We start from the raw sequence: 15103 nt of genomic DNA, 5'->3' as shown, positions 1-15103 counted from the left end.
GGTCTCCAGACCATCTCACTTTGTTAAGAAGAAAGCAGCCTGGTCAGCTGTTAAATATATATATATATATATATAAAGCAAATCAGACAGGTATGATCCAGGCCTCTGTTGTGCATCGTCCTAAATGCTCATACTTGTTCAGGAATTTGGGCAGGATGAAGTGCGGAGTTAGAAATGGCTTCGCAAGACACCTTGGTCACATCCCTCTTAGCTCTGGTAGCAACAACCTATCCAGATCCATCACAGGGCTTAACTGTATTCCCACATGCCATGAACCTGTTTCTCTACCCAAGGACTGTGTGAAGAAGACTTGGTGGTTTGGTGTAATGACCTCACGTTCTGCAATTCAGTGATACTGTTGTATTTCTCACCTATATCATCTTTGCCATGAACAACTATAAAGGATAGGCAAAACTTGGGAGTGATGGTAAAGACAGGACAGGCTACCGTCTCATATTGGAAAAGGGTATTTTAGCAGTTGTAAATTACGGATCTAAATTAGCTTTTCCCTAATCTTTGACTAACTCAGGAATGGAGTCAGACAAATTAAGACAAGAAACAAAGTATTAGGCTGCACTGAAAAACTGACAAGATTTCCGGATCCGGATGGTATCTTAAAGGATTCAAAATGAATTTGTGATCTAACAAAATTATGTAACTTGTCTCTGAGGTTTGCCTCCTGAGGCATTCTCACAGGTGTGTACATCAGTATTTGCAGTCCAAGTGTTGCTAGGTGTTCCTACCTTTCCTCGTTGCACAGAACCATTTCTCTCCGATTAATTTCCCCAAGCACTTAATTCGCATCTGGTTTCTCTGCACACCTCGTTACTGAATGCCTTCACCATTTAAGTTGTTTCTTACTGAAAAGCCTGAGATTGTCTTGGCTTAAAAGCCCTTGCTGTGGTGGACATAAAACCACTGCTTTGTGTACATGTGTGAGATGCCACTGGATTGGGACTCGAGCTGCTGCTTCTCAACTTTCATTTTAACTAACGAAAGTTACATGTACTTAGTGTGCTAAGGACTGCTGGCTAAATAAGATCTCAAGTGGTTAAGGGAAGGGGCACACTGGCTTTTTCTCTATCCAGCAAAACTAGAAATAACACACGTGTGTAATTTAAGGGGGGGCATTTCCTGTACTTCCAAGTTTTGTAGAGCAGTGTTTTTCAACCACTGTTCCGTGGCACACTAGTGTGCCGCGAGATGTTGCCTGGTGTGCCGTGGGAAAAATCTGTTTATTTGATTCCTATTCAAGAGAATTACTTCATATATAGTCAATATAGGCACAGAGTTAAATTTTTTAACATTTTCTAATGGTGGTGTGCCTCGTGATTTTTTTCATGAAACAAGTGTGCCTTTGCCCAAAAAAGGTTGAAAAACACTGTTGTAGAGCATTACCAAGCCCTAGTAAACTTAAATGCTATTGGGATGTACACCCAATGGAAATATTAACACTTTGTTATCACATGATTAGAATATCCAGCAGGAATTACTGATGATAATGTGGTGCAATGGAAGATAAAGCAGGGATGAGAATACCATTGTTTTCATTTATTTTATTTTATTTTATTTTATTTTATCAGTCATACACAATACAATTCAATACTTGCACGATTCAGCAGGCTGCACAGTTCTCCCATGAAATCAGATTTTTAACATTGCATTTCAATTGTGGGTGAGGAGGACTGTGTGTAAAAAAAGTCGCTGAGCACTTAGTTCATTGGATAAAAAAAAAAATACAAAAGGTACATTTTAATGTTAACACTAAGAACATACTACATTTTTTCATATGTTAATTCATGACCACACGTCGTGCAGGTTTTCTTGTATAGGTCTTCGTCTATCATTTCTTCAGCTCCGTAGTCATGTTGATGAACACTTGTATCTTTTTTCCATACGCTACTCCTCACAGCTCGGCGCAGTTCTAATACAAAATGAAGATGAAGAAAATTACTCAAGGCAGACCAGAAGCCCTCAAGTTTTGTGTCCTGGAGATGGGCTCCTGCTTTCAACCATGATCCCTGATTTGTATATTGTAATCCAGGATTTGTAGGAGCAGAAAAAGTGCAGAAGTCTTCCCAACATTGCAAGTTCCAAAACAACTATACCAAACTGAAATTTCAGAGGACCAAAATACAGAGAAACTATCCCATAGATGGGACTAACTCCCCCACCCCCATAGGTAAAGGCGCTCATCTCGCTTTCAGGCCGAGGGAGCCGGCATTTGTCCACAGACAGCTTTCTGTGTCATGTGGCCAGCATGGCTAAACCGCTTCTGGCGCAACGGGTCACCATGATAGAAACCAGAGCGCACGGAAACGCCGTTTACCTTTCCGCCACAGCGGTACCTATTTATCTACTTGCACTGGGTGTGCTTTCAAACTTCTAGGTTGGCAGGAGCTGGGACAGAGCAATGGGAGCTCACTCAGTTGCGGGGATTCGAACTGCCGATCTGATCAGCAAGCCCAAGAGGCTCAGTGGATTAGACCACAGCGCCACCCGCATTGTACAAGTGCCCATTAAGCTGTTCAGTGTGCTAGACAATGAAGACACCTGTTATTTTACTGGTAGGTTTGTGGGGTGTGGTGTTCAAGAGAACGCTCAGTTCACACTCACCTTTAACTTTCTTATCAAACTTTTTTTGTTTCATCTTCTCTCTGTTGTCTTGTCTGCTTTCCTTCGCTTCTTCTAACGCTTCTTCGCTACCCCAGATTTCAAGAGAGCGCTTGATCACCTGAAGAGTAAGACATTCGAACAAACAAAAAACCGGTCTCGGAGTTGGATCTCTGTTGCAACGCACTCTGGTCTACACCGAGAGGCTTAATCTGTGTAGGCCTGAAGCCTGCATGGATCTGTTCCAAGGGAATTCCTCTGGTTCCCTCCACACTACAAAAATGAGACACAAAACTATGCAGATACCCACCTCATTAGTTTTATTCATGTTGGTACAGAAGTAATGTGACATTTAATAAACTAGATACATAATCTGTATCCAACAAAGGCATACTGCCCTTCTGAATTAACATGTAGAAGCGATTCCTGCATGTAAAGGGGGGGATGCTGAGGAATATACATAACAGTATTCAGAATAGGGCTTCGCGATAGCAGCTTTTCAACATCGTGATGTATCACCAGCCAAACATTGTGATGTTGAAAAGTGAAGTGAGGAACAAGCTGTGTTGGGCCCAGTCCCACGAGGCGCTGGGGTGAAACCGCCTCAGCTCCTTGGCAGGAGCATTGGCAATTTCACCCCAGCGCCTCACAGGGTTTGGAGCATTTTGTTCCTCTACATGGAGCACCAGCGGCAGAGGGACTCCCTCTGCCACCAGTGCCCGGGCGCTGAGGGGAAAATGAGCTGCATTGGCTCCAGCGCCTCGCAGCTTGTTCTTCCCTCAGATTGAGGACCAGAGCGCGAGGGCAACCTCACCTGGCGGTGTCTCGTGGGTGAAACCACCACTGCTCCCTCACCGCCAGGTACCCAATTAATTTTTCTGGAGGGTCACACCATGCATTTTGTCTTCACTACTGCAAATAAAAACTTTTTTAAAAAAATAAAGGGATCACACAGTATTGAACAAAAGCTCAGTACCTGTAGCTTTAAGTAAAGTTTCATGTCACCCCATCGCGGATTATGAGGGTTTTTCTTCAGAATAAATCTTAGCACCGGTTCTCTCTTGTCTAAATCGCAGTCTTTCAGAAGATACTCTTGCTTGGCTTCACTCCTTGTTATGAGTTTGTGCTTTTCTTCAACATCTCTGAAACAAGGTCCCATTCAGTGAAACTAAGACCGTTGTTATGTATGAGCTGCTATTTTCTGAGCTGTAAAGTAGTCCCTCATCAATCTGACATGGGAAGGTGCGTTACAGAGAGTTAGTCCCCTGGTCCATGAGATCTGTATTGTTTACAGTGACTAGAAGCGGTTCAGTTCCCCTGCTCTGCCAGGAGATGGTCTGCCAGGAACCCGAGACCTTCTGAGAGCAAAGAGTGTCTCTCTTACTGAGCCATGGCCCTCTCCCTTCGGTCCTATGCATAGACAAGTACATCCTACTATTTTAATGTGTCATAAGTGTGCCTAGAACTGCAGCCCATGAAACTTAAGCCAGCCATGAATTGCATCTCATGGTTAAAAAGAATTTCCTGTTCTAGTTGCTCAGTAACTGCACAGAAGCAGCAATGATCCAGGCAAAATTCAGCAATTTTGGACACAATCCTAATCCCACTTATTAGGGTATGGGCGGGGTATGGGTGGGATATAAGTATTGTTGTTGTTGTTGTTGTTGTTGTACCTTGGTTTAAGAACAGCTTAGTTTATGAACAACTTGGATTAAGAACGCCGCAAACCTGGAAGTAGGTGTTTTGGTTTGTGAACTTTGCTTTGGAATAAGAACATGTTTCACTTTCTGTTGAGTGTGTTCCATTTGTAAATTGAGTCCCCCACTGCTATGGGAAAACACACCTTGGTTTAAGAACGGACTTCCAGAACGGATTAAGTTCATAAACCCCAAGGTACCACTGTATTATTATTATTATTATTGAAACAAAATAGAAAATTCTTTCCAGTAGCACCTTAGAGACCAACTGAGTTTGTTCTTGGTATGAGCTTTCGTGTGCATGCACACTTCTTCAGATATTATTATTATTATTATTATTATTATTATTATGGTCTGCACTGGGCATAGTGTGTGTTCCTTCCAAGTAAACATACATATTATTGGGCTATATTTAAATACCATTTCATTCCACGCAAGACTTGAGCATGTGCTTAACAGGGCTATCCTGTACACGCCTCTACAACAGGCAGCTCATGTTAGCGTGAAAATTCAGGTGCCTTTTTGCTCAGCTGAAACATACGACCTTTAACAAGCTTCATCATAATTTGCTGAAATGGAGTTTATCAAAGAACATTTATATTGAGACAAGAATAATTTTTACAACACAAAACTACACACAAAAAAATATTAAATATTGAGGGCATTGAGCCACAGCCCAAGCTGTGACTCTGCTGGCACAAAATATTTCCATGTGCGCAATGGAGTTTCCGTTTTCTGTCCCCTCTAGCTGTTCTCTGCACTCTCCAAATCGGCTTCCGAGAGTTGGAGGATCCAACTTTGGTCTCCAGCTTTTTGGGGACTGCGCTTCCCATCATCCTTGACCACTGGCCCTGCTAGCTAGGGATGATGGGAACTGTAGTCCAAAGACAGCCGGAGACTCAAGTTTGGGAAAACCTGCTCTAGAGCAGATTTGTGGGGAGAATGAGAGAAAAGGTGAGTGCCACTTTGCCAGTAATAATAATAATTCAATTACTTGCACCCTGCCCCAGCCACTCTGGGTAGCTTACAACAGAATACAAAACAACACAGTGAAACATCAGACATTAGAAACTTTCCATTAGAAGGCTGCCTTCAGATGTCTTCTAAAGGTTGTATAGTAACTTATCTCCTTGACATTTGATGGGAGGGTGTTCCACAGGGCAGGTGCCACTACCAAGAAGGCCCTCTGCCTGGTTCCCTGTAGCTTCACTTCTCACATTGAGGGAACCAGCAGAAGGCCTTGTGCTGGATCTCAGTGTCTGGGCTGAATGATGGGGGTGGAGATGCTTCTTCAGGTACACGGGGCTAAAGCCGTTTAGGGTGCTAAAGGTCAGTAGAATCCTGCTGGCCACAGCATTGCATACAAGCCATTATTTCCCCGTTTATTTACTATATACCTGCAATTATCACATGTTGCTAGATCAAAGTGGTTCATGAGGTAGGAATCCATAAATTCTTTACCACATTCTTCACAAATAATGTAATCAAATTCTAACACAGGCCCTATTTAAAAAAAGAAAAAAACAACAGGGCTTAAGCTGTTAAAGTGCATTCAATATAGGATAGCAAAAATATTTTTTCAATTTTCAATTTATTGATTGATATTTATTCAGAGATATACAAAAATACCCATTACAAAGTATCTTTTTATAACAAAATCGAAAATTCTTTCTAGTAGCACCTTAGAGACCAACTGAGTTTGTTCCTGGTATGAGCTTTCGTGTGCATGCACACAGCTCATACCAGGAACAAACTCAGTTGGTCTCTAAGGTGCTACTAGAAAGAATTTTCGATTTTGTTTTGACTATGGCAGACCAACACGGCTACCCACCTGTAACTGTATCTTTTTATAATGTACTGATACAAAACAGCTACTTAGTCTAAAAAAGAACAAAGGCAGAAAGGAGAAAAGAAAAAGGAAAACTGGGAGGGAGGGAGGGAGGGAGGGAGGGAGGGAGGGAGGGAGGAAGGAAGGAAGGAAGGAAGGAAGGAAGGAAGGAAGGAAGGAAGGAAGGAAGGAAGGAAGGAAGGAAGGACGGACTTCTGACTCTCTGTCCTGCACCTAAATATGGTATTTATGCATGCAGCCTTTTAGATTAATGAAAGGTCATTCATATCCCTTTTAACATTCTCTCTGTGGTCTAAAAACCACAGAACCTAGGGCTTGCCGATCGGAAGGTCGGCGGTTCGAATCCCCGCGATGGAGTGAGCTCCCATTGTTGGTCCCAGCTCCTGCCCACCTAGCAGTTCGAAAGCACGTTGAAGTGCAAGTAGATAAATAGGTACCGCTCCGGCAGGAAGGTAAACGGCATTTTGACACGCTGCTCTGGTTTGCCAGAAGCGGCTTAGTCATGCTGGCCATATGACCCGGAAGCTGTACGCCGGCCCCCTTGGCCAGTAACGCGAGATGAGCGCCACAACCCCAGAGTCGTCCGTGACTGGACCTAATGGTCAGGGGTCCCTTTACCTTTACCTTCCCAGCCCTGCGAGACCAGACTGTTTAGATAATTATGAACCGATGCACAATAATGTTCATCAGCTCTTCTAGAAGAACACATAGCAATGTGTGCTTGTACCAGTCTTTCAGACATATATTTTTACGTCTCTGCAAGCAAGGACTTTCTCTTTTGGCTCAGTTCCCATTTTTCCCTACCATGGCACCTCCCACTAACTAAGCATTACCAACAGCAGCCTTTTAAACCTCACTGCCATATTTACCAGGGAGATGCACAACTTTCTCCGCTGTGTGTTCCTCTTCCTCCTCCTCTTCAAGAAAGAATCCTCCCCCGGTATCTATTATCTTTGGAGGTGCTTTCACTTTGGAACTGCCTGCAAAGACAAACAACAAAAATAAACTTTGCAATCAGTACCTGACACTAATGTAATGAGACAGCCATTTCTAACCTTGCTCAAATGCTAAGAAGCAGCCCACAATCCAAAAAAAGGAGCATCTATTGAAATCCAATAAATTATTATTGCATTGCTTTAATATCCTATTATATCCTATATTTCATCCAAGGTGGCATACTTGGTTCTCCCTCTCTCCATATTATCCTGACAACAACCCTGTGAGGTGGGTCAGGCTGAGGGTTGGTCACTGACCCAATGCCAAGCTTCAAGGCCATTTGGGGATTTGAATCCTGGTCTCCTAGATCAGGATTTCCCAAACTTGGGTCTCCAACTGGGACTACAACTCACATCATCCATAGCTAGCAGGGCCAGTGATCAGGGATGATGGGAATTGTAGTCCAAAGCCCTATCCTAGATCCTAGTCTGACACTAACCACTATACCACACTGGCTCTCTATACGTTTAGAGATCCCCGTTCACTTTTAAGAGGGTGGAGGATCAGATTGCAAGAAGAACTAACGAGGAAGATGGGCCTGAGGTCTCTGAAATGTCTCCTTTTAAGTGGATTTGGGTTGTTGACATCAAGGCTCACCCCAGGTATTTTCTATCCCTGGATCATAACTCCAAAGCTGGTGGCAACAACCTAAGATTTCTGCTTTGTAGCATTACAGATTGAAGGCTTTCCCTTCCTGCCTGAATGTTTTTAAGGAACATTCTAAGGAACATGTTTTATTAGCCTCCTTCAAGGACTCACAAACTTCAGCATCACACAGCCACAAAGGAAACCCACAATTTCCCATCATAATGTGCCTTTTACTTTTCAGTATACTTTTGGTAACCATATGCACAACTGGCTCATACTACAGAAGCTTCAGAGGCAAGCCCAACGTCGAAAGGCTTGAGAATTTGCCCTTTGGCCACAACATCAACCCTGCACTTGGGGGGGGGGTTTGACTAGATGAGCTTTGGGGGCCCCTTCCCATTCTAAAATTCTAAGATTTCCCTCTTCCCTGTCCACATGCCTCTCTTACCAGCTGAAGGCTAACCTGCACAAGCTACCTGGACCTGTCCACCATGTAGTACATTGCAGTGCCAAGCGAACCTTCGCCGGTAGGAGGGTAGGGCCTAGTAGCCAGCCTTGCTTGCCTCAGCATCAATGCCCGCTGGCGATTCCGCTCTATCTTTGCCCTCATCGCAGCAGAGAGTGCGGGTTTCTCCCCTTCAGGAGCAGGAGGTTCCATGGCCGGATTCAGAAACAGAAATCTAGAAAGGTTAAATTGTAGTAAGAATGATCAGTGCTATTTTTCTATAAAAAGTAGTGCCAGAAATCACCATGAGCACCTCCCTTCTTCTCTTTTTAATTTTTCAATTTATACTTTTCAAATTTATACATTTCATAATTTGACTTCCTTCCTCCTCTTTCTGCAGTTGCTTAAATTTATTTTATTTATTTGAGGCCTTTCCTAGCATTTTCTCCAACAGGCAGCAGATCTGAAAGCAAATGCTTAGACTGCGCTTACCAAACCGGCAGATCATCATTTTATTTGTATAATTAAGGCCATGCTCAAAGCAGCTTACGGCACGGGAAAAAATTATGCAATTACAAAAGTAAGGTAAAGATAAAGGTACCCCTGACCATTAGGTCCAGTCGCGAACGACTCTGGGGTTGCGGCGCTCATCTCGCTTTATTGGCCGAGGGAGCCGGCGTACAGCTTCCGGGTCATGTGGCCAGCATGACTAAGCCGCTTCTGGCGAACCAGAGCAGCGCACGGAAACGCCGTTTACCTTCCCGCCAGAGCGGGACCTATTTATCTACTTGCACTTTGATGTGCTAGGTGGGCGGGAGCTGGGACCGATCAACAGGATCTCACCCCGAAAGAACCGCCGACCTTCTGATTGGCAAGCCCTAGGCTCTGTGGTTTAACCCACAGCGCCACCCGCGTCCCTAATTACAAAAGTAGTCACAAACAATAAATAGAACACAAAGAAAAGTCCACAAAATGGAGCAATTGCCACGTAATAAGAGGTTAAAAGAAATAAAGGTACAAAATATTAATATCAATAAAGGCATGAGGTTTTTATTTTTTTTTAAAGATGCAGAATATGAATAGCAGCATAAACAACAACAAAACCCAACAAACAATACAAATCAAGCTACAGGGGAAAGGCGGACTTGCCTTCTGCCAGCCGCTTTCAGCCCTTCTGCAAAAGTCAGAGACGCTCAAGACATCAACAGGACCGGAAAAAGGAACCTTACCTGCCCACACAGGCTTGGCTTCTTGAAGCCGTGTGCGCATGCTCCTGGAGGGAAGCCGTCGCTTTAGAAGCGCTCGGCTATCTCCGTGAATGTAGAAGTACGAAAGTATAGAGACGGCCGTTCATAGAGACGACACTTCCTCGTTCCTACTCAGAGGCCTGTTTCGCGTGTGGTTTTTTAAAAAATGTACTACATCGAGGCAGAAATGAGAGCCATATGAATCAAGAGCAGGCCGTGGCTGCGCTTGAACAGAAGAAGGGCTTCGCTTCCAATAAACGATGGTGCAACAGTAAAAACCACTAGCACTTTTGCAAAGCTAAGCAGGGTCCGGGATAGTTTCAGATTGGATGGAGAGGAGCCTGCATTGCAAGAGTCGGACAAGATCAAGCATAAGCAAACTCGGCCCTCCAGATGTTTTGAGACTACAATTCCCATCATCCCTGACCACAGGTCCTGTTAGCTAGGGATGATGGGGGTTGTAGTCCCAAAACATCTGGAGGGCCCAGTTTGCCTATCCCTGGACTAGATGATCGTCCCTTGGGATCCCTTCCAAGTTGACAATTCTATGATTCTATGAAACACAGTGCATAGGTTGGATGGCCACCTTACAGTGCTGGATTTACGTACGTATAAGCTAGACACAGGGTGGCACTGTGGGTTAAACCACAGAGCCTAGGGCTCATTTACAAGGGAGTAAGTCCCATTAAGGGACGTGGGTGGCGCTGTGGGTTAACAGAGCCTAGGGCATGCCGATCAGAAGGTCGGCGGTTCGAATCCTTGGTCCCAGCTCCTGCCCACCTAGCAGTTCGAAAGCACATCAAAGTGCTCTGGTTCGCTAGAAGCGGCTTAGTCATGATGGCCACATGACCCAGAAGCTGTACGCTGGCTCCCTCAGCCAGTAACGCGAGATGAGCGCTGCAACCCCAGAGTCGGACATGACTGGACCTAATGGTCAGGGGTCCCTTTACCTTAAGCTAAACAGGCTATAGCTTAGGGCCCCACTCTCTTGGGGGCCCCCAAAAAAAATTAAAGGGAAAAAAATAACTGGATGTACATTCCCAAAATATAAAATAAAAAAACAAATAAAATAAAACCTACATACAGCAACAGTCTTTTGTGTTGTGTCGGCTCCTATGATGTAAATAATGAGCCCCACCTGCTAGCCTGCTCCCTAAAATATCACTGGTTTGCTCATTTCTATATATAGGGTGCCTACATTCTGCATGTGCAAATTCCTTCAGATGCCTATTGGGTCCATAAATTACCATATAGCTTATATTCAACACAAAAAAACAGTGACAAATTATTGTTGACAAAGGACAGCTGGACATATAAAGGGCCCCATTACCTTCAGTAGCTTAGGTACTGGATCTTTCGGATGAATAGACTCTTAAGAGCCAAGCCTGCCAGCTTTTTTGGTTAGAGGTCAACTGATGGGTAGTGTATGTGTGTGTGTGCACATGCTAACAAAATATCTGCTCTAAATTACAACATTGAATCTGGCACTTCGTGTTGAAGGCAGCTCATGGCGCCGGGAGTGAAAGAAATTATGTGGAGGTACTGTGGGGCTTGGTAAGCAAATCCCACCCTTTAAAACACATAATGTCTTGTCTTTTCATAACATAAAGTCTACCCCAATTCCAATTCCAGCAATCTCCTCTTTTTGTGTATAGCTTCCAGTCTTCGCTTTGTCATTTCCACGTTTCGTTTTCTTTCTTTTTTTAGTTTTTCAAATTTTATTTATACTTTTCAAGTTTATACACTTCACATTTTACTAATTTTACAATCATTTTAACATTTCAAAACTTGACTTCCTTCCCCCTCTTTCTGTGTCTCCTTAAATTTATATTTAATATGCTCTGCGTATCCAAGTTAACTTAATTTGCTCATTTATTCATCTACTTTAAATATATACTCTTTCTAAAACTGCAGGTTATTACAACAATCCTGCCTATGATCTTACCTGTTTACAAATTATCTGTAAATATTCGATAAACCATTTCCATCATTTCCACATTTCTTAAGCACTAATGTCAATTTAACTGATTCCACCTACTCCCATAAGCAACAGACCAATTCTGTTGTACTTAAGTTTGCACTCCTCTTTCCAGGACTTTGCAAATAAAATCCTAGCTAATGCTGGTATATATAATGCCTGTGTGCGAATCTCTTCTTTTGTTATCACTTGGTCATTTGCGTTATTAAAACATAGCATAACAGGAAATCAAGTAGGTAGCCATGTTGGTCTGACGCAGTCGAAATATATATAAAAATAAAAAATTGTCCAGTAGCAACTTAGAGACCAACTAAGTTTGTTCTCCGTATAAGCTTTCGTGTGCATGCACATTTCTTCAGATAACAGGAAAGTTCGTCTCCATGTTCTTCTCAACCCTACTTTCTTCCTTGACAATTTCTTCTAATGATAATTTCATGATCAAACCCTGCAAGGGTAAAACAAATGTGTGGCACTCATGACAACAGACAGCAGAGTGCGCTAAAAGCATTGTGGATTTGTACATCAGTTTTCATACAAATGTAGAATTGATGGTATAATAGCCTTAAACTGCAGTCCTGTGCCCATTTAGTTGGGAGTAAGTTTCACTGAGCTCAGGAGCAAAATTGGTGCCAGACATAGCTGTCAACTTTTCCCTTTTTAAAAGGGAAATTCCCTTATTACGAATAGGATTACTCGCAAGAAAAGGGAAGAGTTGACAGCTATGGTGCCAGATTGGACAGCAATTGTATTTAGGATTGAGGTTTTTTGTTTGTTGTTGTTTGACCTGACGTGAGGAGAGAGGAAATACATTGTTCGACTAAACTGGGTTTTAAAGATCCAAACAGAGGGATTCAAATGCAATGGGTCATAAGATCAGTATTCTAAATACATGAATGCTTGTAATCAGACAATGTTACTCATATACCTTAATGGTGACCATATACTAACCAGCAGCTCAATGTGAACAAAAATAATCCAGATTTTTAATGAAAACTCATTTATCCCCATTCAACATAATGGCATTTCTTTCTGGCTTCCAGAAAGGTAATTTGGAAATTACCGGTAGTCTAATTGATGTCAGTGGAACATGTTTTCAACTACAGTTTTTGGGTTCAGAGTGCAAATTGCCTTAAAAGTCCAAGGATTAAGTCATTTTGGAAATAATTACATAATTACTTAATGTGTCATGTTTTTATATACATTGGAAGCCACCCAGAGTGGCTGGGGCAACCTAGTCAGATGGGCGGGGTACTATTACTACTCGTACTACTACTACTAATAGTAACTTGGCCTGCCATACAGGGTTTCAGTAATTATTATTCAGATTTTGTGTGCCATTTGCACACAGAAAACATTTTAAAATTTCTTTGAAAGTGGCTTGGAGGTAATTTTTTAAAAAATTAATAACAGCAGTTCAGAAGCAGCAACTGGAAGAATTTGGAGTGGTTGTGCTCATCAGAGTTATATAGCATGGATTCTGCAGGATCTGCCCTGATTGTTTATACAAGGTGTGAGCAGAAAGTTCAGTGAATGGTCACAGAAATCGGACAGTGAGAAATATTTGAACATACAATCGGCATCGGAAACCCACGAAATGCTCACAATTGTGTACAGAGATGAAGCTGTAACTCAAAAGACAGTGTATGAGTGGTTTAAGCATTTCCGTGAAGGGCGGCAAACCGTCAAAGGTGACCCTCGGTCTGGCAGACCACCAACAAGCAGAAAAGCGCAAATGACAACAGAGTTCATGAGTTATTGATGTGGGATTGGCATTTGTCCATCTGAATGATGGCGGAAGAATTGCATATTCTGCATGAAATCGTTGCTGAGGTCACTGAGTTGTCCCACCCTCCATATTCTCCCGATCTGGCCCCACTGGGTTTCTTTCTTTTTCCAAAGCTGAAATCTGCACTGAAAGGGCACAGATTTTCCAACATTTCACACGTCCAAGCTGCTGTGACGAGGGAACTGAAAGCAGTATGAAAAGAGGACTGTTCCAGAAGCTTCCAACAATTCTACAAATGTTGCCAACGGTGCATTGTATCAGAGGGGGCCTACTTTGAAGACCTGTAGGTATGTATGTTCGAATATTTCTCACTGTCCAATTTCTGTGACCATTCACTGAACTTTCTAGTCACACCTTGTGAAATATACTCGGAGTCCAGTGTGAATTTCATGCTCTTTATTCAGCTCATAGTAGTGAGGAATCCAGTTCCCCCAAAATGTTTGCTTTATATACACTATTTACACAATGGGGCCCACGTGATTGGCTAATTCCAGGATACTCCTGTATGCCAATCGGGTTGCGGATTCACTTCCACCTGGAGCTGGATTGGGTGGCTCCTGCGAATCAATCAGACTGCTGCAATCTCAATCCTATTGTTCTGGGACCAATCAGGCTGCTGCAATCTCAATCCTATTGTTCTAGGACCAATCAGACTGCTGCAATCTCAATCCTATTGTTCTAGGACCAATCAGACTGCTGCAATCTCAATCCTATTGTTCTAGGACCAATCAGACTGCTGCAATCTCAATCCTATTGTTCTAGGACCAATCAGACTGCTGCAATCTCAATCCTATTGTTCTAGGACCAATCAGACTGCTGCAATCTCAATCCTATTGTTCTAGGACCAATCAGGCTGCTGCATTTTTGGATCCTATTCAACTCAGTACATAACACCTTGAATGCTCTTGAGCCCAATTAATTGTTAACTTATAAAGCCCTAAGTGACTTAGGAACCAAATACTTGAAATAGCATCTCTTCCTATAGCAGCCTGCCCACATATGTAAAGATCTGCAGGGGGAGCGCTTCTTCATGTCCTGCCAGTGTGTGATGGCATGAGATAGGGCTTTCTCTGTGGTGGCACCTAATTTATCAAACTCCTTTCCCTTTGGAGTTACAACTGGGACCACTGTCATTTCTGTTTTTGGTGCCAGCTGAAGCCGTACCTTTTCACCTGAGATTTTGGAAGAAGTCAATTTGACCTTGCCAGCTATAGATTGATAGAGGTCTGTTTTCTGGTATTGCTAAGATGACTTATTTTTAGTTATTGCTTTCATGTTATTTTATGGAAAGTTATTGTTTTAAGGCTGGTGATGCCTCTGCAGCAAACTGCCCTGTGATCACAGTTGATGAAGGATGGCTTAGAAATTGAATTAATAAGATAAATAAACGGTGCCTATTCCAATATATTTTGGCTTTGCTTGCCACCTGGTGGGAAGGCTCATTTTGGAGTAGTCTTTCTACTGTCTTTCTGCTTCATTTATCATCTCCCACCTATTGTCTGTGAACTTGGCTGATAGATGGGCAATTAAGGAAGCACGGCAAGTGTTGAAAGCTCCTGCCCCAGAACTGAAAAGCCGAGGTATGCGAGTAAAACTGAAGTGTAAATATTCAAGGGCAAAAAAAAAATGGCACTCTTCCCTGGCAGGCAACCTTAATGCAAGTTTGTTATTTCTGTTATTATCACAGGAGACAAGAGGACATGGCAGGATGTGAGCATGCCATGTGTGTGTGTGTGTGTTTTTTTAAAACACCACTGTGTGGCTTGTCATTATTATTACTGTTATTCAACAGGGTTTTACATCCCAGCGAAATCACTTTCTAGTATATCGGGGAGGTGCTTCAACATCTCTGGACAAGAAAGTGGCAGGAGGTTGAGTCAGGTAAAAGCCGGGATTCACTTGTA

General features: G+C 42.8%; 1 protein-coding gene across 1 annotated transcript; it reads right to left on the bottom strand.

Moving 5' to 3' along the window:
- Window positions 1–1737: 1737 nt before the first annotated feature.
- Window positions 1738–9408, bottom strand: XPA (XPA, DNA damage recognition and repair factor). Its single transcript, XM_033173666.1, has 7 exons — window positions 9338–9408; window positions 8263–8423; window positions 7029–7139; window positions 5708–5813; window positions 3590–3755; window positions 2617–2734; window positions 1738–1924 (listed from the first exon to the last, which is right to left on the bottom strand). Exons 2-7 carry the CDS (start codon window positions 8399–8401, stop codon window positions 1776–1778), a joined length of 789 nt encoding a protein of 262 aa, XP_033029557.1. The 5' UTR covers window positions 8402–8423; window positions 9338–9408; the 3' UTR covers window positions 1738–1775.
- Window positions 9409–15103: the final 5695 nt, after the last annotated feature.

The sequence above is a fragment of the Lacerta agilis genome, chromosome 16, assembly GCF_009819535.1.
Source record: "Lacerta agilis isolate rLacAgi1 chromosome 16, rLacAgi1.pri, whole genome shotgun sequence".
Classification (NCBI taxonomy): Eukaryota; Metazoa; Chordata; class Lepidosauria; order Squamata; family Lacertidae; genus Lacerta; species Lacerta agilis.
Note: the sequence above shows the minus strand (reverse complement) of the source record. Positions and strands in the feature narration are given on the sequence as shown.